The sequence below is a fragment of the Leuresthes tenuis genome, unplaced genomic scaffold, assembly GCF_036924035.1.
Source record: "Leuresthes tenuis unplaced genomic scaffold, fLeuTen1.0.hap1 SCAF_6, whole genome shotgun sequence".
Classification (NCBI taxonomy): domain Eukaryota; kingdom Metazoa; phylum Chordata; class Actinopteri; order Atheriniformes; family Atherinopsidae; genus Leuresthes; species Leuresthes tenuis.
The window spans coordinates 5,402,458-5,428,956 of NW_027325360.1; the positions used below are offsets into that span (position 1 = coordinate 5,402,458).

The 26,499-nt window shown below is 41.1% G+C and overlaps 1 protein-coding gene across 1 annotated transcript in view; it reads right to left on the minus strand.

Annotated features, from left to right (window-relative positions):
* Window positions 1–26,499, minus strand: part of antxr2a (ANTXR cell adhesion molecule 2a) — a 77,475-nt gene that overhangs the window by 38,447 nt on the left and 12,529 nt on the right. Inside the window, exons 8-15 of the mRNA XM_072387298.1 lie at window positions 23,976–24,036; window positions 23,577–23,672; window positions 21,058–21,127; window positions 11,935–12,013; window positions 11,278–11,373; window positions 3,921–3,971; window positions 2,576–2,665; window positions 7–177 (exon numbers count right to left, since the gene is read on the minus strand). Of these exons, the coding sequence (XP_072243399.1) occupies window positions 7–177; window positions 2,576–2,665; window positions 3,921–3,971; window positions 11,278–11,373; window positions 11,935–12,013; window positions 21,058–21,127; window positions 23,577–23,672; window positions 23,976–24,036 (714 nt within the window). The remainder of the gene's footprint in view (window positions 1–6; window positions 178–2,575; window positions 2,666–3,920; window positions 3,972–11,277; window positions 11,374–11,934; window positions 12,014–21,057; window positions 21,128–23,576; window positions 23,673–23,975; window positions 24,037–26,499) is intronic.

Genomic DNA, 26,499 nt, shown 5'->3' on the forward strand with positions numbered 1-26,499 from the left:
GCTCACCTTGATGGGAGTGTACCATTTGTTCTCAGCCTGGCGGTTGGTGGAGGCGGCCTTTGGAGTGGGACGTTTGATCATTGGCTCTTCTACATCCTCTGGTATGGACACTTTGGCATTTTTGGCCATCTCCAGCCGGGCCCCCTCCTCGGTTGAGCCCTTTTCTCCCCAGCGCACCTGGACAGGAAAAAAAATATGGAAGTTAAATGAATGCTGAAATAGTCTCACTGGTCAGGCATAATTTGTCCTTTTTGACAAGTAATTCCAGCTTACATTTAAACATTAGAACGCTATCAGCACAGCACAATCAGAGTCATTTACTTCAGGCTTCTGGTACACACGACATGATTCCACTCTGAGTCAGAAAATGACCAACATAAGAGAATCATAGGGATGTCTTTGGGTGTGGCTCCAAAATGGCGATGTTACGCAACAGTCTGAGAAACGGCCATGGTCTTCCAACCAAAAGTTACATGGGAATAATTGTGAGAAATCCAGGATGATGATGTCATAAAATAACTGCTATTACGATTGAAGTTTATGAACTGAGCTGTAGAAATGCAGCAAGAAAAGGCAGTTACAACAACATGAAGCTGACTGTTGTCATGAAACATAATGTTGTACCCAAGTTTACAATGTCTAAATGGGGTGCAGTGAACTTTTAATAACCTAACAGTTTGTAGGCGCCTTTCCAACACAAGTCTTGGATGAGCATGTCGTGACCTGGCATGGCTGAAGAGGGACTCTACTGAGCATGTTCATAGTCCCAAAATCAAAGGCAGGAATCATGAGGAGTTTTGGAGGAAGCCCAGAGGGCCTTTGAGACATGACATACCCAGCTATTCACTTTAAAAGGACTAAACAAGGTATCCAGTTTTCATGAATGGCGCCACAGCATTAGTCAGTCAGAAAAGATAAATAAATACATCAGCAGGTTCTGCATGAGTGATGGTGAAAACAATCATTAAGTGAACCTTCCTAGGATAAATCCAGTTGTAATATCCATTATTTACAGATCTTAACAGCCTTTAAACGAGCAGGGAGGGAAAAATAATTCCAGTCAGAGAAGAACTAAGCAGCACCGGACTGATAAAGGATAATCAAAGGGTTTAGCAACGTAAAAATGTAATCTTGTTTCTCTCTATTAATACAGTAGGAACAGCAATGTGTGGTGTTCTGAGTGCGTCTGAGAGAGCATGTGAATGCAAGCCTCTGTTAGTTAAGCTGTCCCGCTTTTTAATTGAAATCATCACATCTGTTGCAAGGAGGAGATAAATAAAAAAACATCTACTGTCACATGAATGGGGAGAGGTGATTAATTAGCGACGCAGTTTTCAAGCTGTAGGTTAAGCCGTGACAATATAGAACAGCTTTTCAGAATCATCTCTGGGATATATCCCTGGCCTTCTGTATCATCAAGAATAGAGAGGGCTGCAATGAATAAAAGATATGTTGTCACCTCCGCGAGCTCAATGATCGTTTGAAATATTGGCAGCGGCAAAAGTGAAGCTGGGGGTTTTCTCAGCATGACGCCTTAAATGTGGATGCAGAGGAGCGGTTGGTAATAACAAGCACATCGTTTTCCATCCTCAAGGGAGGGGAAAGGTTTAGATGTGGAGATGGGCCTGTCGAAGGGAATCAACCAGCTTCAGGAAGAACTGAGGCGGGAGAGCCAGGCCCGTATCTCACCAAAACTAAAGAGGAAAAATTCAAGAGGTAGGATCTCCCCGAGGATGCTGAGAAATTTCTGCAATGCCACCAACTTCCTCGGGGCTGAGAGGGGGAAGAGCAGGAGGGACGGGGGAAAGCTCACAGTTAAGCCTTGATTCCCTTCAGAGGAGGCTGATAACAAAGGGGCTGCCAGGAGTTAAAGAAGGGGGGAAGCAGAGACGAGAGGAGAGGAGAGGAGAGGAGAGGAGAGGAGAGGAGAGGAGAGGAGAGGAGAGGAGAGGAGAGGAGAGGAGAGGAGAGGAGAGGAGAGGAGAGGAGAGGAGAGGAGAGGAGAGGAGAGGAGAGGAGAGGAGAGGAGAGGAGAGGAGAGGAGAGGAGAGGAGAGGAGAGGAGAGGAGAGGAGAGGAGAGGAGAGGAGAGGAGAGGAGAGGAGAGGAGAGGAGAGGAGAGGAGAGGAGAGGAGAGGAGAGGAGAGGAGAGGAGAGGAGAGGAGAGGAGAGGAGAGGAGAGGAGAGGAGAGTGAGGTAGATGTGTCAAGTTGACAGAAACACTCAATCTTTCATTCAAGCAATGAGTTGATCCAATCAGGCCCGCGTAGCCAAGGATGAGATGGCAGGCCTGTCATGTCAGAGGCATCAGTGGAGTTAAGAGGACAGCGGCCTGCCGTGTCAGTCGGTGCCTCTTTCCACTGCCGGCACAACTCAACAAACTTTGAACCTCACAGAAAAGACTGAGCATCAGCAGATTTCTCTGATGATGCGGGTTTACAGGATTATACCTGTCAGATACGTCTCATCTGCTGCTGTCTGGGATCTTTCGGTTCTTCTTTCTATAGAATTGATTGTTTGGCTGCTCTGTTTTAAACTGAAAGCAATATGCTTCAGGAGGATGTTTGTGTTCTGACCTCCATGCGTTTGATCCCTCCAGCTCCTCTTCCTCCATAGTACGAGGCATCCACAGTAGGCCACTTCTTCTTGGGAAGTGACTCAGGTTCCTGGGAAAGAGAGGGAAATTCTTGGTTTTGTTTTTTGTTCTAAATGCCACAACACTCAAATTTTGTCATTATAAATGTCAATTTCAACAATAAAAAGGAGGAATTCAAAAAGGAGACTGTGCTGTTCAGTTTTCTTTTCCTCTCACTTATCATTCAACATCTGAATGTACAGCATTTACTGCCAGAAAGGAAAGATCTTTGGGTCATCAGGAAGGAAAACACACTTAAGCTGCTACTTTTGTCTCAGTCTCTGATTCTTTCTATGCGATTAGATAGAACCAAATTCATTATTACTATAATTACTACTAACCTGGCTGTCTGCAAAGGCAAAACAAAAAAGCCTGCAAACAGCTCTAAAGCTCACTAATTAAAACGAGACAGCTTGTTAAAATGATCTGCACACGAAAAGAATCAGTTGACTGTTTGATGCCCATCGTGTTCACAAGCTGAAGTGTCCTTTTGTATGATGCTGAACCTCAAGTCTCTTACTGATCACTCACTATTAAACCAGAGCTGGTAACTGATGGATTGGCTTCTAGCACAAAGAGGCTGAACTACCCGCTGAATGGGACACTAAAGTAAGCTGGTGGTCTCTCCTCTGAGGTCAAACCAGCTGCCCCCAAAATCGGATTCCTTTCTTATTCACATCTTTATGAATAATGAATTGAAACAGGACAGAGTGAGCTGAAAGCCCACTTCAAAAATACATTTATTCATGTATAAAAGTAGAGATTCTCTTTCCTAAGAAGATTGTCCGTAAGCCTTCATGGAATCTAAAGAAACCGCATATAGTTGTGTCGGATTAGGCAGAGCTCCTGTGTTTACACATATGTGCACATCTGACAAAATTTATCCTGCTCCTTCTGCACTGTGTTGATGCGTTTGTCATAAAGGTCTGAACTCCAAATTAAGGGGTGACTGGTTTGACCACATACAAAACATCAGCTGAATTTTCAGTCCTATTCAGCATGTTGTCTCATTACAAACATGAGCTGTTACCCAGGCTACATGAACAGTCATAATAAATACCAGCATAAGCTATTAATAGGCCTAATCACTGGCTGGCTTTAGCAAGGGTAAAGCATTAGTCTCTGTCTTGATTCAGTCAATTTATCCACATCAAGTGATTCACCACAAGATTAAAGTCTAACTGTCTTCTATTGAATTTTGGGATAATTTCATTAAGCTTCATCATATAAAAAGTACATTTTTATACTATAAATTTTAAATCTCAACAGACAATCATCATACTCACAGGTGGAGGAGGACGAGACGGGGGAGGAGGTGGTGGTGGGTCCTTGATGACCTGAATAAACAGAAAAAAAGAGGGTCAGCACAGTTCATCAGGAGACATACAAACACACACGCTCACATCTTATCAAGACAGAGACAAGGCTGACGGAGTGGATTCGTGACAGGTGACACAGCCCAACAGAGACGTCCCTGAGCTCATCTCACAATGGAAACACCATCGCTGCCAGGCTGTGTTCTCACTGCAACTGGTGCCCCATCGCCCCGCTAACTACTGATTACAAGGAATCTGCTTGTAAACCAACATCAGGGGCCCCCCGTGCAAAATAAAGAAAAGCTGAAAATCAACTTGTTGACAGGGGAGTCTTTGGGGCGAGCGCTGCTGGCCATTTAGCTCTTAATTAATTGGATGGGGTTCAGTGCTCCAAAGCAATCCCCCCAATCATAAAGTCCTAAGGAGTTAATTAGCTCCAATGAGATGCAGAGGAGGAGGCTTGGGCTCAGCTCCAAGTCCTGTCTGGAGGAAAGACGAGTGGTGCAAAACACACAGAAGAAAAAAAAACTAAACAAAGAAAACACATACACTCACATTACTGCGACATCTCTTTTGCAACCGAGTGACCAGGCCAGCGGCATTGTTCATGACAACAGTGGCTGACATGGCACCTGAGGAGCAGGTTGTCCACAATGTGATTCCACTCAAAGACAAGCTGCCTCGACTGGGTTTTACAGATGTGCAACGCAAAGCAAAGAGAGGTCTGACAGTGGCATTTGTCGTTTGTCAGTCAGACGCTTCACATACTGATGTCAAACTTTTTATTCAAGGACTGCTGAAGCCAACAATGTCACTCACTAACAAGTAACAACTGTGAAAAGATAGATCCTTCGCCCGTTCCCTGTACATCTCTTAAATGATCCAAGTTCTTTCCAAAGTATGTCCAAACTTACACTTACATCCACTGATACTGTATAGAGTAGTTCTGGTAATCGTGATCAGGAACTGGAGATGAGGCAGGGAACAAAAATCCACCTCAGCAGAGCTTAAGCTGCTAACAGACCACAACAGGTGAAGAATTGATTCACAGTAAAGTTGATATCACAAAAAAAGAAAAGAGGGGGAAAAAAAGATTCTGACAAAGTAAACATGCATGGAATATTTCTCTTGATACTAAAATACTGTTTCACTCAGCTACAGCAAACCATAAAAAAGAAAAACAAACTGCACTGCAGCAACAGTAAAGGGATGGAACAAAAATAAAAGGATCAAAATCCAAAAGCAGAAAGTAAAGAAAATAGAAAAATGTGTTCTTTTTAGTCATTTAAAATTGCCACTATGTCAACTGAATTTTCCATTTGCATACTGTCTCTTCATTTATTCATTATAATCTGTAGCAAGCCTCAGCACAGCACAGAACGGGACGTAGGTCGTAGGTTCTTTTTAAAGCAAACATGAGGATCATAATTCTAAAATACAGAAATAAATAAACAAATAAAACTGCCCAACAAGGTACTACTCACCTGACTTTAAAGTATATCACGTGTCTTATTTCTTTGAGCTGCAGGTTGAAATGTTTCTAATCAACGCACTAAGCACAGCTCATTCCTCCAACAAAAAATGCATTCATTGTTGAGCAAATGTCCTTAAGCTTTCATCAGTGCACGGTATAAACCTGCGTCCACGTAGGTTTGGGATTAAATAATGCAGCTGTGACAGCCAATATAACAGACTGAGAAATCCAGAATAATACCAACCTCACAACAATTTATTCAGCTGAAGTGTTAATCTTCTTTCAAAGAAAACACTAAAATTAAGCAAACAATGACACAATGTGAATAAAAGCAAAGGAAAACAATGTTCCCACATTAGACATCACAGTTGTCCTGGACACATTTAGTCTGCCAACTTTATTGTAGACTAAAGCTCACATCCTGGTTATTGCATCAACTTGTCAATGTGTCATAAATGTTGTTGCTTGCACCAGTGTGTAAGGGTTCACTGGTTCCTTCTGCAGCCGACCAAACGCACCCCAAGACTCTGTCCCCACATTGACTGCACGCAGAGATTAAGAAGAAAGACTTCGACAGCTGCTTTAAGGAAAGAATCTGCAGTAAAAATATGAGTAGTCACACTTTCACATTGCATCACTGAGGGAGCAGAAGAACAGACTACACGTGTATGTATGGAAAGCTTTGACGGAACCAACCAGAGAAATGTGTGTGCAAACTGATGTGGACACGAACCATGAATGTAGCTGAAGGGGAGAAAACTCTTCAGGCCAGCTATATGGTTACCATGTCCAAGTGTCCAAGACTCTGCCGACAGGCTTTACATACTACCTTTGTGTGGATAACAGCGGCTTGTCCTGCACGGCTTGTCTCTCTCCTCTAAACAAGCATCCATGTCGCTCCCCTGCTCATTGTCTCCTGTCTGATACGTTGTTTCTCTGAGCCGACATGCTCATTCTGCACCTTTCTAACGCCTGAAGAGGCCTTTTTTTGCTTTTTCTTTTTGCAAAGTAACTTTTACACTATCAAATTGTCATCGCTCACTGGGACACCTGAGCAGAAGGAAGCTGACTGTAACAAGTCTAAATATACTTCTGTGAAAATGCTGAAAGTATTTGTCAGTTATTATTATTATAATTGTCAAATACTTTCTTCAATTTTGCAGAAATGTCAAGCAGAAATCTATTGCTAACCATTCCATATTTGTGACAAAAGAAATGCAAAATTATTTTTCTATTTGAGAAAATGTATCATGAAACTGAGGCATTTGTTTTAGGCTCAACAGCAGGGTTTGATAAGAAAGGAATGAGTACTTTGTGCTGAGTTCTCCACCCAGATTTCCCCAGTCTAGTCTGAGATAAAGACTAACTTCATAGTTCCTCTCTTACACAATCACGGACCTTGGCACTAAATACAGAGTAAGTGGCCTATTAAAATTGCACATGCAGTTACACCAAAAACATATCTCAACCGGAGGTGTGTGGCAAAGTGGAAGGCAGACCTTTGTTCATTAGTCATCACGGACACATACAGACCTTAGCTGGTTATGTATTTACTAATACTGTATTTGGTGGTTTTGGAGGGGGAAAAGAGCAATGTAATTATGGCATATCATAGATCCAAACAGCTGTTTCATTCCTTGTTAATCTCAGGGATATTATCAGACTCCCTGCATACTGTTGTCATTAGAATAATGAAAAACAATCAATTAGGGTTAATTAATTTCTCTTTGACACAACTGGCTGCACGCAAATCCTATAAAGGTCTACCGATGGCCTCTCCATACGCTGATTAACATCACTTCAGCCACACCTTACGTTGATGGGATTATCTCTTTTTATTAAGTAATTATGCAGCAGATTTCCTGCACATGTTGTGGGCTAAATAAAGCATTATACAAATGACGAGGCTCTGCTGCTCTTTCCCAGCAACCTGCTGGACAGATGTGAGCGCTCTGCGACGTGGTGGCATAATTAAAAACTAAACCGCGGGATACTTAACCATCTGACACCAGCCCCAGAGGCTTGCCACTGCAGCCGCGACACCGGGGGGAATCAGACCAATCAGAGGCACTCAGGGCACCGTCCCCATATGGCTGTCTCCATAACTGGACTTGATAATCCGTTCGTTCCCAAACTCAAGCTCAAATGGTGTTGTGTCAAGCTGTTTTGAGAGGCTTATCATGATGGATCAGTGGCAGGCAGCATATTTGGGAGTTAAAAAATATTTGTGCTAACCAGTGGGAAATCATTCTGAAGGGCACAGAAACAAAAGAGGATAAAAGCTCTGCATTGTTGCAGTAGCAAAGTTGACAGCTTCTAATATAACAAACATTAAATATTCGGATATTATGAACATATTAAGCACCAAATGAGTTGAAAATGTTTCCAAAAGAGAGTCCAATTCCGCAGTTAATCATTTGTAATTGGGATAAACTGGCAATGTAATTCCAAACTTCATCTTCACTCCCGAGTCCTTTGATTTAAACAAAAGGCTACGCCATTCAGAGCTTAATTTCCAAACAAATCATAAACAAAGAAATTACCACTCCACAGCTTGTATGACCTCTCTCCTGGCATCGATCCATGTGTGTGGAGGCAGAGGAATTGTGGGAGAGTGATTGTGTGTGTGTGTGTGTGTGTGTGTGCATGGCCTCATCCCGACTGCTGAAACCTGGCAGACTGGGGGTTTAAATATTAACAAGCCACACATGGCCCTCCTCTTCTGCTGCGTCCCTCGATGGAAGGCAACAGCAGCTCCCTCCACCAAGACAAACACGTCCACGGCCAGACATGCTGCAGGGGGTTTACATTTTAATGCCTTTGTTGGTTTTCCAAAATATGCTTCCATCTCATCCTGGATGGGATCCCTTCAGGTCCACAAAGCCAGGTGACGTCTATCGTTTCAGGGGCTGGTGTGGGTGAGTGGGAAGGTGGGGTTAGTGGGGAGCGGGGTGGAGGGGAAATTTGCCTTCATCAGATCTCAACAGAAAAGGGCTCAGAGAAAAAGGTGGTGAGAGCACCATCTGTAGTCCCTCTCTCATAGCCCCAAACGATAATCTGTTGTGGATTTCTGTAATTGGTTAAGTGGGTGAGAATTTTTCCTCAAAGTGGGTGACAGCAAAGAGGGTGAGGATTTGAAAATGGTACTTTTCATGACTATCAAGGACTAAAACAGTCTGTTCACATGGGACAGAAACACCAGGCAATCTGCGGAACCAGTGGATAACATTTTCAACCTCAAACACAGAAGCACATGCTGACGAAATGCTCTTTAATTACCGGTTATAAGCACACGTTACAACCAGGACACCAACTGTCAAACAGTCGGTTCTGGAGGAATCTCTGGCATTCGTTACCAAACTACTCTTCAAAGAATATAAACATAACAGACTCACACAGCAATAATATATACTTTTTCAGCAGGAGTCTATGAAATAATGGGACTAATTGAAAATGTTGAATTAATTATTATGTATGCCAGCAGAACTTTCAGGTGTTCATATCAGTTAACATTAAAGAGCTTTTTTTGAGCATTTATAGGTCTTTTTTAGACCTTAACAGCCACTAAAAGACATGTTTTGCATACAGCCAGTGAGGATCTGAAAACAGTACATTTTGGCAGCACCACTGGAGCCCCGGGCCCTGCGGAGCACCTTAATAAGTAAGTGGTTGATAAATCAATACAGTGGGATTTAGACTCTTTATGTACCTCTTCTCTCTATAGAAAAAAGAATCTGTTTAATTGTGCAGCTTTGAGGATGTTGTAAGACAAATTCTGCTTCCTTCATAATGTCACAATTCCATAATTTGAAATCTTGCTGGCGCTCTAAGTGAGCACAATATTTTCTGCTGACGGTTGACTGTTGTCAGAGTTCATTGACCTTCATTTGAATGAATCCCAGGAAATGCTGTAGGGTGTCCACTGACTGTCGGGTTTCAGGTCAATGCAGCGGTATTTTCCCACAGAATCTCTATTGGTAAACGTGAGTTTTTTAGTATAAAACATTATGTATAATATGTGAAATACTGTATATATACATATAAGGCAGCGTTTTTCAACTCCGGTCCTCGGGACCCACTGCCCTCTGCATGTTTTCCATGTTTCCCTCCTTCAACACACCTGATTCAAATGAAAGACTCCTTATCAGGCCGCTGCAGAGCTTGATGACGAGCTGATCATTTCAATCAGGTGTGATGGAGGAGGGAAACATGGAAAACATGCAGAGGGCAGTGGGTCCCGAGGACCGGAGTTGAAAAACACTGATATAAGGTTTCGATCCTGTGGACCTTTAACTGATCTTTCCCGTCTGATCATGTTTTATCTACGAAAATATTAATCAATTACCAAACAACAAGAACAGGATGCTTGTGGCTGTCAGGATCCTTCTGAGACACTGAGACGTGGCCAAATCTCGACATTTAAAGGGTATATATAAATATAAAAGGGTTGATCATGTACTGATGAATCATTGCTTGGTCGACCGAAGGGTGACACGGATGATGAGACTTCCCCATTTTTGTTAGGCCCTGAACACATGATAGCAGCTTTGCGCCATATCGTCCACAGGTACTATGGGTACAGGTACATGGGCACTGACACCAAACTCTAAAGAGAATGTTCTCTTAGGGGAAGATTTTTACTTGCTCCGACTGTAACATTATGAATGGATTAGTAGTTTGTGATGTCAGATTGTGTGCCGCTGTCTCCGTGGTTTAACATCAGAATATGCACCAATCTCTAGCCAAGACAAAGCTGGTGCTAATCTTTTACATGTTACATGTTTCACCGAGCATACTGAGGAACAGAGACATCAGAATGGGTTATGAGGTACACTCCTACATATAACAGCCCTCAAACAACACAAAACCTGATGCTTAAGTCACTGGTTTCGGACCAGACCCAGTCGGACCTTTTTGTGTACAAGGTGATTTATCACTGAAGAATTCTGCATGTCCAAGACATCTCTGTAGCATTCACCCAGACACTGAAGGGCAGTAAAAACTGCTATGAGATCACCAGGCAGTCCTGTCAGAGAAGCTGCAGCACGCGTCTGTGAGTGTTCATGTGGACAGAGATTTCTTTGTAAAGAAAATCTTTGCTGTAAGGAAATGACTTTCTTTGGAACTGAGGAGGGAAAAATCCTGTTTTTATAAATAACTGTGTTGATGTGTAGTTAGTCTTAGACTTTTTCCACTTACATGGGTGCAGCTGGTTTTAGTTTCTATGTTTTTAACCATGTCTTCGGAAGTTTGTGTTAATCTCCTGAGAATTTCAAAGAGGACTTCAATGAGCCATGTCACCTGCCCCTTTGTCTGTAGTTTTCTCGTTGTTTTTTTGCAATTAAACAGAAATGTTCATGTATTATAGTAAAAAATAGCTCTAATATTAGTCTTTTGTAAACAGAGATTTGAGCAACTTTCGGTCAATCTGTCACCCACATCCTTCTGCAGCTAGTCTGTGTCTTGTTTGTTTAAACAAATTCATTGTTTCTCTGAAGTTGATCTCATGCGGACATCCGCTGTCGATTTGCAGGATGTGGCTTCTTAACTTTATCTGAGCCCAAAATACTCAGTGGACTTAGATCCAGATCCACCGGTACGATCCTGTGAGTTACAACTGGAGTGGATGGTTGTACATAAATGTCAAATGCTTAAGTTTGATTGAGATAACTTGTGTTTTCGTGAAGTTTCTTACAACAACCTGCATTTGCAACAACAGGATGTTTGAAGGAGACAGATAAAAAAATTTTAAAAACATCCGTGTCGCTCATGCAAACTCAAGATTAAAGCAAAGAGCAGCTGCAGTTGAGTGAACACAAAACTGTTGGCTATGAGCAGAGCAGCAACACTTACCACTGTGCAGCAGAGAGGCCAGAACCACCACATGAGGGCCAGAGCCACGAGGATCAGCAGCACCAGGAAAACTATTGCCACCACCAAACCATCTGACTGGAGAGAAAATGAGCCAAATTTTCATTGTAGTTTGTGTTTAAGAGTTTTGAATTTACACACAAATTTGTGCTACTGGAAAGCACAAAAAGCCATAAAAATCTGTCTTAGACTACAAAGATCTATGCACAACCTTTCAGTAACACATGAAGACAACAATCATTGTTTTCCTATTGATGGGAGGTTTGATCAACAGATAAAAAAAAGTCTAATTTCTAAGCTTATATTGACAATCTCCTGACTTTTAACACCACAGAAAGTTTCAGCATCACCAATAAAACTGTTTCTTACATTCTATGTAAGTGCATGAAAATAATCAAGACAAACACAAAGATACTATGACACCACTAAGACCATCTGGTGAAACTCACATGAGAAACTATAACGACCGGAAGAGGAAGTTCTGCTCAAACAGGAAAACTGTGACTATCATGCACTCAAACCACAATTTAAAGCAACACTTCAGGAAATCAGCTGCATTAAAAAGCTTTTCTCAGGTTAGCAGTGCGTCCTACAGTACTTGTACAGGATGAAAAACGGGGCTCACTAATTCAGACTTACGCATGTGGAAGCAGTGATGGTCTGAGCGCTGGCGATGTAACTCGTGCCATTGTTCAGGCTGATAAGAACATCCATGGTCCTGTTGAAAAGAGAAAGGTTTACAGCATGTTCTATTAAGCATGACTGATTCATACCCAGTGGAATATTGTACACAGACAAATATAAACTGACTTAATGAGTGTTTTGATGAAGTAAATTTAGGAAAAGAAAATATCTTAAGATATGCAGATGTAGAAGCAACAGAAAACAATTCATGGGATAATCAGACAATTGTGTTGTTTTAGCAACAAATACTCCCCATGAAGAGTAAATCATAAAAACTGTAATATGTCAAGTTATCACATTAGTACAAAGCTCAACAAAGAACACAACAGCAGCAAAATAAATGGTCAGACTAGAAGGGAGGAAATCCTCTCATTATCACAGCCGTCAGTGTGTGTGGCTGAAGAAAGCTGAGTAGCAGTAACAAGGCCGATGAAGTCCTGTGACTTATTTAGAGGGAAAAATGCACAGGCCAAAATGGGTGCAATTAAAACCCTAATGATGAACGGCACCGCAATTTCCATATGTCTATTATGCCCGATCCAATTACTGCAGGTTTAATGAGAATTCAGGATGTGGAGAGAGCGAAACGCTTGAAATCCTCCCTCCTACATAAAAAAGGAAAGAGGTGAGAAGGAGGTGCGCTGAGTGGTATTGTGTGTGAGGTGCCAGCTGTGAGTGTGTGGTGGTGTACAGGGGAGGCCGGCATTAAAAATGGTGCTGTGGAATAATAACAAGAGCTCTCTCTTTGCTTTGGATTTTGCCTGAGGCAGTGCCTTGGGCCACCAATTCTCCTGTGGTTCTGAACAGATGAGCAACCAGACCATGTGTCCTTTACTATGCAGTGTACTCTAAATATTCTAAAATGACTTCTTTACACCTTACCTTGTTTACCGCAATAAATATTTAACATGCAGTTCAAAGAACTTTAAAACAGGATGAGCTTTGGCACTTTACGCAACTTGTTGACGCCCCACTTATGTCTTTAGTTCCTTCCTCTATATCATTCAAAGGAATTGTGTTTTAGGAATTTTATTTAAGCGGCTGACTTATTTCCTTTTAACTCAGTTGGTGTTCTGTTTCTTTTCCCAGCCAGCAAAAATCAGGAAAAAAAGCAGTAAAATAGCAACAATTAACATACAGGCTTAATTAATGCAGCTAATTAAGCCTGTAAATTATCTGAAAGAACTAACAGCAAAAGTCCCACCAACTCCAAAATATTAGCAAATAAAAAGAGGTTTGAACATCTTTTCGGAGGGATCATTACAGCTAAGCAAAGAATGATCTGCAGATTTTCATGTAGTCATTAGTGATGAATATGCAATAATTGTAGGCACAGATTTAGGTTGCAAATGTCTATAGTCTGCCGACCAGACTTCCAATCAACTCAGACCTAAGTTCACGCCCACAGGTGATGATCTTCTCTGACCAACCAGCGCTCCACAGTGCTTGCACATCACCGCACAGCAGTATCGCACAGTACGGAAGCATTTAATGGTAAAGCACCATAAGGGAGCAGCGAATTAATAAATGCAAACCTCCATGACCTGAAGCAGCATTCCAATTATAAGACCTGGTGATGACAAGATGAGTCTTTAGTATCATGTTCTGATATGTAAAAACTCGACAGGTGTACTATGTGTTTAACATGACTTTACTTCAGTTCAGACAAAAAAAGTTAGAATAGTTCTGCTGGTTAGAGAGGATAAGCAGTTTTCAGTCCGATACAGAGAACAGAGCCTGGTGTCAATAGCATTATTTTTCATTAAATGTTGAACTTCTTACATCTAAAGTCAGTCAAGCGTAAACTCTGCTGCGCTTCTGTCACTGCTGGTACAAGATTTTCTGTACAAGCAACCTCTTTGTTTCAAAACAAGTTGGACTGAGCTGGCATTTAAGTCTGCACACATAAAAGCCATTTCTCTTGTCTAGTTAGTATTTTGGATCTAAATGAAAGAATGCACCCAAACTGTGAGTGAGAAGCAGTTTGCTTCCATTAGAAAACATCTCAGTGTGTCCAGTGTGAATCACAGGAACGCTGCATGCCTCTGTAGCGCAGCAAAGCTGTTCGAGTTCCTTGCATGTTAACGAAGTCCATGTGCTGAATGGGTGAGGGGAGAGGCTAATTTAGCTGACACTCTCGATCCGTGATAATGGTGGGCAGGTTGTTAATCAAGCTGGAGGTGCGGACCCTGTCGTGTGAATGAGGAAAGCTCCCAAGCGAGTTACACTGACGAACCAACTCCCCCCTCGCCTGACAATGCTGGACATCCTTAACGCACCACAACCCCACCACAGTCAGTGAGACCTTCTTTCCTCCTCACACACACGGACTGCTAATTTACTGTTGAGGAGGCAGAATCTGCACTGACACACAGGCATAAGTCTTCTTCCACTTTTCTCTCTTTTTTCCAAAGAACGTTACCAAAAGAATAATCAGTAAATGTTACGTGCTTAAAGCACTTGTTCTGTGTAGCTGTACTCGAGTTACTGCTGGTATTCTATTGATCCCTCGACAGGAAATTAATCTTTAACCAAGTTATTGCACAATATTTTTCCTAATTAAAGAATTACTGATTGCTCTATTTATTTCAAATAATACAAACCCAATTTCTAGAAAACTTGGGAAGCTTTTTAATAATATGTTGACAAATTACACATTTTGGTTGTTTGGGAATTATGCCTGAATACAAGATTCAGCTGCTCAACAGTCTATGGGATTTAGTTGTCTGATCTTTTTCTGCATGATGCTCCATAGATGATCATTTGGAGACAAATCTGGACAGCGAGGAAGCCAGTAAAGCATACACACTGTGCGTATGAAGCTGCACGGTGGAAGTCGTGCAGAATGAGGTCTGACGTTGTTCTTCTTAAAAAACCACAGACCTCCCGGGAAAAGACGTCCCCTTGATGGCAGCATACCTCTCTCCAAAGTTACATTATGCATCCCTGCATCAGCACTACCTTCACACATACACATTTCACTCATACCATGAACACCGATGCACCCCCAAAGAGAAGTTTCGGTGCAATCTGTTGGTTTGCTTAGCTGGGAAATTGTTTTTGAATTGGCTCTGTATGAATGAATTGGATTCATTTTGAATTTAATTAATTGGATTTGATTATGATTACAATGAATTGAGCTTCAATTTGCTTGAATTGGACTATATTATAGTGCCTTGAATATATTAAAGTGCCTTGAGATTACATTTGTTGTAATTTTGCACTATAGAAATAAAACTGAACTGAATTGAATTGAATAGATGTTGGAAAACCCAAGTTCTTTGCAATCTTGCATTGACTATTTTTTTTTCTTAAATGATCGATGATTATCTGACAAAGATTGGCACAAAGTGCTGAGCCACAACCCATCCTAACTAAGGCTAAGGCTGGCTTTAAAACTGCTACATGAACTGCTGTGTTTCAGCTGCAGGTATGTACCCACACCAGTGACCACACTGTTGTGGTGTTGCTGCAACAACAACAAGGATACCTCGGTTAATGACAATAAATACACAGTCTTGTGGAATCCATGGTTGATATGACTCAAAAAGCGAAGCCATGAAAGTTCCCCAGCTGTAACTTAAGAGCAGTGACATAGAACTGCTGAAATTAAATAAAAGTCAATCATTTCCCCATCAATCATTATCATAAGCTGCATTTCTAAAGTCTGTGGCATACAGTCTTCACACTAAAACTACAATGGAAGGTCTATTGTTGCAAATACCATCCTAACACCCTGCAGAATGGCTCTAAACATGGATGCTCTAATCTGGTAACAATGAAAATCTGCACATGCCTTTGGTGGATGCTCCTTTCATACCCAATCCTGAAACAAACCCTGTGGTAGTCATTTTTAATTCTGTGCACATCTAGTGATGGTGCATTTTTGCTCTTAATGCTTATTTTTTTTGTAATTGTGTGGCAGTGTTCATCAAACTTCTTTCAGCATCAAACTAGGAAAACATATCTTGAGGTTTAAAAGCAAAGAAAAGAAAAAGTGGCTGAGTGTTGGCTGTCATTTATCTTTCCTACAGTAAAAGCCAGTGAGTGACACTGAGGAGAGAACTGCAGCTGTTTGGTGGGTCGAAAGTCATGTTTGAATAAATGGGAGATGAGAGTGAAGATTGTCAGCGAGCCCAGGGATCAGGCAACATTTGGATAGAAAGAAACACTGGTTCCAAGGGTAACCAGTTGAATGGCAGAGGGCGTCTTCTTGTTGCAGATGTCTGGCTCCACTTTGGAAAAAGTTTGTCCCTGGGCTCACTATAGTCTGTCAGAAAGCAATTGCGGCCTGACACTAAGCTTTGGTGATGCGATACAGCTGGAGTGGCTGACAATGGTGACGCTAATGGCTTTCAAACTTCCCTTAAAGATGTGAAAATTGAGGAGGCTGAATAATTCACAGCACGGCATATGTGAGGCCTGTCACTTGGCATTCAGGAGTCATCACTCTGCACAAGTTTGCAGGGCAGAAGTTGATAGAGGGATGAAATTGTCAAATGAAGCCTCAAGACCAGATGGGAAGTAGTGCTCAAGAGTCAGACATCCTCCATTTGGAAAGAGTGACATGCAATCTAAAAATGAACAGCAAATAAAAAAATAAAACACATTGATGCTGGTGGGACAGGGGACAAGGGAATCTGACATAGTACGACAGTAGTTTTTCTAATTATCTGTTGTCAGATTTACAAATATTTCCACCATGCTTGAAATGATTTATCTGACTTCTACAACTTGCTGGAGTTCCATGGTGTAATCATCAAAGTGAACATCCATTACACAGTAAAGTGGACAGCATTGGATAGCAGTACAGTTTATCTTCAGAATCATGTAGAACTCTCTTTTATGCACATTTGATTGTACAAAAATAAAATAAAAAGTTCCAACTATGCAACACAAATGACTCATTCTAACTGGTAAGGCAAACATTGGTTTGCCTTTTCTAAAAATATTAGTACTTTTTACACCTTTAAATGAAATAAGCAGCTGTGTGCCTTTCAAAGACACTCAAACATAAACCAAGCAGGGGGTTTTACACAGTTAGACAGAGCACATATAGCTCGTACTAAAATAAGCTGTCCGTGTTTCAACCACAATCAACATATCAATACAGAAGCAACTTTATCAGCTCTCTTATTTTTCTTCACAACTACGTAATTTGATATGTGATTTCTGCTTCCGATGGCTCAAGCAAAATCTCCACAAACTAACAGACCTAGTGTTCCTGTTAGCTGGGAGACGGTCAGGGCTCACACTGTCAGACTGTTAAATGCACAAGTCTGATGCGGATTTTTCAAAACCATTATGCAACTTTTCCACACATCTGCAGACTTTCCATTGCACCCTGTAGTTCGCAGTGAAACTGGTCCCTCCACAAAATGTACTCTCACCATGCATGGATGTTGTGGGGAAGAAATCTGCAGTCTGTGACTGACAGCATGTGACTTTATGCTGGTTTTTTGAGTTTATTGGTTTCAAACTGGTCCAAAATTTTTCATAATTCCTGATTGCATTAGCTCTAACATGGCACATATAGTCCAAGCTATTGATAACATTAGCCACTTTAGTCCAAGAATTTGTCTTCACACAAACTATAGTGAGGACCCTAAAGTGGAATAAAAAGGTATAACAGCTGTTCCAAAGTAAGATTTTGGCTTCCTGGTTTCCAATGGGCCTTTGCCACCATTTGAAGTAAACCTTTAAAAGCTCCTAATCAGATTAAGGTGGAAGATCATGAAACATTTTCATTAAAAAATATTCTTAGAAGCTTTTCACTTAATTGAAAGAATTAGACTGCAGATTAACCATATGAAGACAATCTCTTTGCATCCCTCAGTCAAACAGATCTGGTCCCCGAAAATCAATCCACATGGACCATGTCTGTGCTACAACAAGACAAGACTGCTCTATCATAACAGCTTCATACCCCCCGGAGCAGATGGGGTATTGCTGCTGTGGGACAGCCTGTTTAATAATCAACAAGCATTAGCATTAGCTACTGTACCTACTTCGTAATGCAGGTGTCACCCCCCCCCCGCCCGAAGTCATTTTTTTCCTTCCTTCGTAATTGTGAAAACACAGGTGAGGACATGCTGCTGCAAGACCACAGGCACTTAACCTCTCAATGTGCCCCAGCAGGGTGTGCGAGGTCTCCTGATGGGGATACGCAGATGAAGGGGTGGTGGGGAGGGGGGCGTCAGCAGATGCCAGTGTTTCAGGCCTGGTGCCACAGCTGTCAGCACAGATGATGCCTCCACCATGAGTGCTCCTGCACAGCTCCATGACCGACAGGACACTGTGATTCCTGTACATCCAAGCGGGATGTGGAGCTGTATGCTCAGGGTCCCAAGTAGAGCAAGAAGCTGCAGCTGAGAACCAAAACTCAAGGGGCATCTGTTTCTGAAATATGTTACCCAGCAATCCAGGTCAAAACAGAAACTCAAGCGGTGTTTTCTGAGAACGCCCCATGTGTGGCAAAACTTGGCTACGAGGAGGAAACGGAGAGAAGGAACGTACAGAGAAATTCGTGTATGGCTGAGTAGAGCCATGTTAAAGGAGCACCCTGTGCGCCGTCGTGGTGATGGAGCAGAAGCGGACAGATGGATGGAGACGGAAGTTTCTGGGCTCTGGTGTTCCATGCAGGTGGTCCAGGGTGCAGGGATTGTCAGTGCATGGTGAATTATTTAAATGGAGAGTGTGGAAAAGGGAATGGCTGCATCTGTCGCACATCCTTTTAGAGCCCCTCCAGCAGATGTGTTTACTCACCACACATACCAGCTAACTACTTAATGGGTCACCATCGGCAGCCAAGAGTTAATTAAGCAGGCCTTTTGCAAATGGAAGGCACGTAATGTCGGTGTCAGCTCAGGTCCTTTCAGGGCGTAGGAAGAGCCATCGGAACTGTGGCTTACAGATGTAGTTCATTCATTTTTTTAACTGAATCCTTAAGAAAATGATTAAAAGACCATACAATCACTTTCAAATGCCTCATTATTCAAAAGAAAATATCTTAATAAACACAACACAGGGCTTACAAAATGCTTTGACATGTTCAGTTTGTTTAGCAGAATAAACTGAAATCATTCCTGATTATTTACTCAGGCTTTTACCACTTTAACAAAAATAATGGCTGAAAATGTGTTTGTTCTTAAATGATAGAATCAGATGGGTGTTAATCTTTTATCTGATTTAATTTGATCTGCAGAAATGTGAAGACACACTGGTGTCTTGGAAACAACGTTTTTTTCCTATCTATTCTGTATTTTAACAGAAAGAAAGAAAAATCAATCAAACATCGTCTTTTTTTTCTTAACAGGGATTAAATCAAAATAAACAAGCATTTCCTTTTTACCCAAAAATGCATGTGAGAGTTTAACAACATGTGTATGTGCTTATGTATGCAACAACCCAAATGTATGCATATGTATCTGCCTTTAGTTTACGCCATGCCTCCCTCATGTATCAAAGACGATGTATTTAATGGAAATCTGCTGGACATTTCTGAGGCAGCAAGCAGTGTATCAAACATACCCAAAAACATGAATGAGTGGTCTGACTGCTTTGCCCACATCCATGCACATATCCACATTTTACTTTCAGCACTGTTGTCAGCTTCTGGCAAAAATAACATGTTATCATAAGCAGTTTGGAATTAAAAAATGGGCAGATTAACTGAGGTGAGGTTCAAGTTGATTTGGAGTAGTTACAGCATCGCCGTCATCATATGATTCATAATCTCTTTTAGAGCTCAAAGACCTTCAGGAGCCAGCAGCGCTCCTAATCATACATTTTTGATTGGATTGCAGTCAGCAAGGACATTAAAATCTGTTGTTCCATCTAGAATGCCTTAGCAATCATCTGTTATGGTTTGGGATTATAACAGATGCCGTTAAAATCAAACAATAACTCGGCAGCCTGGAATAAACGCATATTTGCACTGTTTTCACTTCTGTCTTTGTAGGTTGTATGTATGCAGTGTTTTTCTGTCTGCACTGTTTACTGCGTGTTTATGATCGAGTCTTTGACATACAGCCGATTTATAGACTCAGGCGCTATTTATTGGCAATAAAAGAAAAACTGAGAAAAGCAAGGAGACTGAAACATATTGGCAAAACCTAACAGCAGAATGGGTGATTTCGATTTAAAAGAGAAGTTAACACAGAGAGGAGCAGTAAGAAGTCTGAAAGAAGCTGGTAATGGAAGAAAGGGGATGTACGTGTAGAAAAAAATATTTTAAAAAAGAGATGAGACGTTTGGCTGAGATAGGCTTCCTGATTTCTGGTAACTGCTGTTTATCCGACACCATAATGCTTTCTTTCCTTCAAAATTAAATGAGAACGACCCAATTTATAGAACATATTAAATCTATTTCAACAGGTCCGTTTTATAAATGCCAATGTGGTATCTGTCATTAAAATTTCACACCTCTCTTGTCAACTTGCCAAGATCATAGCCAACGTACATCTAAAAACACTGACATCTCAGTTGTAAGAACATTTTAACACATACTGTGCATAATCAGAACCATTCTTTATGCTTATGTTTAACGTTTTCAGGACTTATTAGAAGTTTAAGCTTTAAATGCCATGATATAATTTAAAAAACAAAGCCACAGCCACTTTTACTGCAAACAGCTGATCTCATCTTATGTTCTACTTAATTTGTTTCAAAAACAAATTTTTGCTCCTCTCCTTGTGAATCACTAATCAGAATTCTGTGGTATTGAAATCCCTTTGATTTTGAGCATCTTCCCTCCATTTCTTTCTACTTCAGTGACTAAAGCTTAGATGAGGACTTTTTATTTGAGTCAGACACCAACAGCCTTCACTGTCACTAAATGCGTTTAAATAACTAATGCAACGAACACAGATGGAATCTGTTAAAAGAAGAAGTCAAACAGGAGAACATCTAAGTTTTATCTGTAGTTCGAGTAAACGGGAAAACAAGCACGTTACTGACAAATATGTGACAGAAGCAGACAAATATTTAACTGTGAAGTCAATATTTGGATGATATGCAGAAAAAACGCAGGTTTCCAACAGAACTTCCCTCCAATAAACCAAACCACGCTCTACTTACTGTCCAACCTCGAACAGCTTTGGAGCAGGACACAGCACATAGTCATTGCGCACGATGCTCGGCTTTTGATCTGGAAGAGCAACAAAAAGAGAAACTTATTTACTGAACCATGAACACGAGTCACATCAAATATTCGACTTGTAATAGGACAAAAAAACTGCTGCACTCTTTGTTCAAAAGCAGCTGCAGCTATTTCAATCTTTACAAAGTGAGCCAATGAATTTAAAGCTACTTTATGACTTAGATGTGACTTAAGAGTTAGACAGAAAAGTTGCACATGCATTGACATTGTATGTTGGGGGGTTGAACAAAAACACAACGCTGGAACCCACTTTACAAAACGACCTGTAAATCGGCAGCCTCTAAATACCTTAATACACAGCGAAACCCAAGGTTTATTGAGCAGATATGCAACAGTAAAATGAGGATTTATGATTTGACCATAACCTTCAGAAAGCCCTTAGAACTGCTTAGTCTGAATGCGTCAAATGATGCTTCCTTGGTTAGATGATTCCTTCCAACTCACATCCCTCTTAGGCTAGGAAAGACTCCCTCTGAGCATTTGTAAAAGAACACATAAAGGAAGAATCCTTACAAGTGTGCCAAAGGTCCCACCGTCAATTACACTTTACACATAAAGCAGTAGCCGGTAGCAGTTAGCTGCTATCTAACAGCCATGTAAATTGACGATTTATACTTTGCAAGTCTTTGATGGAGGACATTAATACGATATCACCTTACTTACATCTAAATCCATATTGTGCATGTATACAGAACTGTCCTTGAAAATTCAACTACTGAAGGACTTGGTCCTTCAAAGTGTCCTTGACATTGGAACAGTCCTTGGGCATGATTTGATGATGATGGACTAGAAACACAGCTGTTGAGGAGCCTACTTTTACTTTGCGAAGCACCTAGAATTTCTTTAAATCGCTTCGTAATTTGACCAAAACATTTGCAAAAAATCACCACTAAAACTGTGCCGAGTGAAAAATATAAACAGCAGTAAGTAAAGACGAAGAAAACATTTCCTTTTCATGTGTGTTAAAATGAAACCAAAAATTAAAACGCAGCTTTGAGATACTGGGCATCGCAGCTTTGTAATCCCAACTAATCCCCTTAACATCTTTTTAAACTACAAGTATTAGAAGTCATAGTCAAACATCATTACCGGCACAGTTTTGTCATATTTGTGCAGAATGAACCTTAATCTCGTGAGCACAATCAGCCAGCAGTCCTTATATGAACCCGGCGGCTTCTCGTGGAAGGACTTCATGAATATCTGACAAACAAGAACCAGCTAAACAGCAGTTATACTCTGAGCTTTATGTTTAACAAATTATATTGCAGACAGGAACGTGCCAGAAAATAATTTTATATATTTGATATTTCAGAACTCTCACTGGGAGTTGCATATGAATAGAAAAAAATCAAAAGAGGAGGGGCAGGTTCACAAAGGCAGCTATTGAGATCATTTATATTACAGATATATATTTTTTCCTGTCTGTTTTTCTTATGCATAGGGCTCCAACTGATTTGGTGATGGAGAAGACTGTAGCATCTGTTTCACATATGTGGCGTGTGTTCCATAGTTGCCATGATGCTTGTCCATAATTATAAGGTGCCCCACTGTTAAAAAGGTCTGGACTGAACACATGCAAAAGCCAATAAGGGAATAAATAGCCCCAAGTGGGCGAATGTGAGACAGCCTAAACTGAGAAAGGACTAACAGGAAGACATCTGCTAATGGCCACTTCCTGATTCAGATGAAGTTCATTTTTAAAAGGAAAAAAAATATGCTCAAGTATTTTAGTTGAGTTATAACGTTAAAAATCAAAAATAACTTGTCAAGGATGGAGTGTTGTCATTGGCAGTCGCCGATCCCACAGATCCCGCGGCCAAATGAGAGCTTTAAAAGATTGGCTTTGAGTGCCAAATCCCGTTTGCTTCCTGAAAAAGGATTTCTCAACAGAACAGACTGCAAGCTCAAAATAAGGAGCACAGTGACCCACATAGCCTCCTTTCTTCTGCTGAATTTAGATAACATAGATAAGGAGCAGCTGGAGAATGACAGCCATGTATGGATGAGAGTTTGTTCTGCTATATCCAACCTCACATCGCAGCAAGTGAAAGATTTCCATGACACTGAAATCTAATTTAATAAAAGACAATTAGTCTCCATAGTTCCTTGTGAGAAATTCACAGATCAGAGCAGAAGCGGAAGAGGGTGGAGGTCTGTTAGTGCAAGTTAACAAGTTTGTGTCTCCAAGGAAAACTTGAACTGCCAGTGGCTGCAACACAGATTCACTGAGCACAGTCTGCTGGCTTTCAGTGGCCTATCGCAAATGCACATTATGTACGATTGTTGTATTCTCACAAAAAAGAATCCATTATATCCATTTTCTTTTTTTTTAGCTTTCAAATGAGAGGCGTTTGGAACTTAATGAACATTTTAAAATGCAGAGACTTGATGTTGCAGTAGATGAGACTTGGCTGGATAATGCAGTGGCATCACTTACTGATGGTATGCTGCTCAACAATGAAGCTGCAGATGACCCCTGCATTGCTTCGTCCCAGGCTGAAACCGTTCCCTCTGACAACGATGTCAAAAGACTCTGTGGAATGTTAACACATAAAAGATAAGACTGGGAGGAACAGCCTTATTCAGACAGTTTCCTCTTGAATTCTTTCTGGACAGTCAAAGTTGGAAAGAAAAGAAAAGAGTTCTCTGCTCTATAATCTTCCAAAGCAGACTCCTCCTCGTCACTCAGCTGATACAGCTGCTTATAACTGAGATATGTTTGCAATAGCTTCTGCAAAATTTCAGACTAAGGGATTTCAGACAAAGGGATTTTGCATGTAATACAACTGTCTGTGCAGTGCTCAGAGGACTGACTTCAGCAGGAGGATCTGCTTACCATTCACACAGACACTGGAGGGCTCCACTGTCAGGATCTCTGTGCACGATCGCTTCAGTATCTGAACAATGACAAAAGGTTGAAATGGGTACATTATTGCTTAGTGACCAAGAATAAATACATCAAGTCCTGGCTGTTATCTTTTCTGTCAAGTTTAGAAAACAGATTAGGGTGCAACACCTGAGAAATGTCTCGCTCCTGATCGGAGCTCGGCAGCTGAATATCAGCAGTGAGGAGAACAGGAAGTAAAACAGCAGCTGTGTCAGCCTTTATGGGAAAATTATGCAAGACTATTACTGTTCCTCAGTTCTATTAAAAACCTCCGGGATCTTGCATTATCATATAAAGAGGCCTGTGTGAGCCCACTGTCACAGAGCCGCACTTCCCACTATGATTCAATAAATCAACAAAGGAGAAACTATGCAAATCCCAGTTCACAGTCAGTAAAAGGAAGCATATTAACTGCAATAGAGGACACTTAAACATTTCATTCGATGTTGGAGGAAACTTCAATCTAAAAAGTGGAAGACAGAAACGTTCACATCTACCTTATAAGAGATGATGGTTTGATTGTTGAGAGGGGAGGGGGTTGTATGACAGCTGGGAGGAAATGGATATGCTGCGGTTCCCCTGTGCCACTATTTTTCCTGTCTAATTACTTCCTCGGCAGTACCCAAGATAAAGTAGAAAAAAGGAAAATAAAACTGCCTGCCTATGCTTAAAATAAAAGGAAGATTCTAGGAATGACACTGTTTTACCAATAAGTGTGGAGGCTGCTCTACTCTCCACAAAAAGAAATCTCCTTCTTGGAAAATTATCAATTACGATTAAATAAAGCAAATGCTTAAAGTACATTTTGGTGATTTAAGTACTCTGTCAGAGGTAGGGGATCTGAAAATAAGATGCAAGAGTGTTTTGGAGATATTACAATATAAGCTCTGAGTGCTGAGATTAGAGGCCTCCGCTTTTCATTTCTCTGGGATCTTGTGACAAACAATATTTACGGGCTGCAGTGGAAAGACGAGGCTGTCGTCCAAATATCCAAAGTCATCCACTTATCTCAGCCGGGGCTGAACTGGTTGGTGTTTCTGAAAGGATGAGGCTGATAAAGTCACATAACGGAAATAATCGAGTGGAACGTTTTACTGGGGCATTCTGTCATGCAAGAGTTTAAAGTCTGCTGTACTATAGAAGCCACTAAACACAGCTTGTTGTGTTCAGCAGTTTAAGGATGTGAGCAATAACAATGTGACTGCATCACAATTTGGGATTTTCCCCAAAAGGCCTGCAGCTCAGATGATAAAAGGGCGAACGCTGCACAGAAAAAAAAAAAGAATAAACTGGCTATCATGGTCGAGAAACTCAACATAGACGGTGAGTTTTGTCATTTTGGTCACAGAAACAGCGACGATCTTGCAGCAAAAGGCTCCACAGATGATCTCAAATCCTCACAATCCAACAGAGAAGTGATGAGGCCAACTAGTCAGGAATCCAGTATTACTAATCAGAGAGGAATGCTCCTCTTTTCATTTGCATGCTGAAAGCATCACTGTGCTCAGGGCCTCTCTGAGGGGACTGCAAGGAGGGGATGAGCTTTTTCTTTGTTGCCCTAGATGTTTTCAAAAAGCATTTCATAAACAGTTCAGGAAACGGCTGTAGTACATATAAATCATCATATAAAACACTTATGAACAAGGCCGTGTGTGTGCTCTGGTCTAGATAAACAAGAAACAGATTAGAAGCTACATTTCCTCTAGATATCACGAATAAAAAGCCTTTAGTCATGTTGTCACATCACCTGCATCAAAAGCTGAATTCCAACGCTCCGTAAATATAAATAAAACAAATGGAACATATTTCAGTATTTGTTATACATTCATTTCCTGTTTAAATCTACCACAAATGAACAATGCATTTGGCATGCATTCGTCCTCTTGTAAGATTTTAGATACATATTTACACAACGATCCATTCATCAATCACAGTTCACAGTTGTTTGCATCATACTGCAGAAAGGAGTCACACCCCTTGGCTTTGTGTCCTTCCAGCTGCACGTCTCACAGCTCTGAGTAGTTTTGCTCGTTCTAAACACTGCTGGCCTTGTCGTCTGTGACACAGATGTTAAGTCCAGCTCAGGTTGGTGTTTTGAGAGGCCGTGGGCTCAGATTCCGTGCGAAAATTTTGCCATTCAAACCCCCGCCTTGGCTGACGGCATTCACCCTAAAAGCTGCAGCAAAATGGAAAGTAACACTACTTGGCTGGCAGAGGACGAGGAGGCTTCATGGGAAACTGCCTACTAACGCTATGGAGGCACGACTCTGCCACAGCTTTTCACTGATAACATTTTTTCTCTAAGAGGATGTGTTTATTGTATTATGCTGGATTGTATTACTTTTTTTTATGTAAAGCAAAGAAATTATCCATAATGAGGCGCTGCTGCTCTCCGAGTTTTGACGCACAATAAAAACAGTGAAATGGATGTCATATGGACAGCGACGATCTGTAAAGCTGTTTCAGCGTGTAA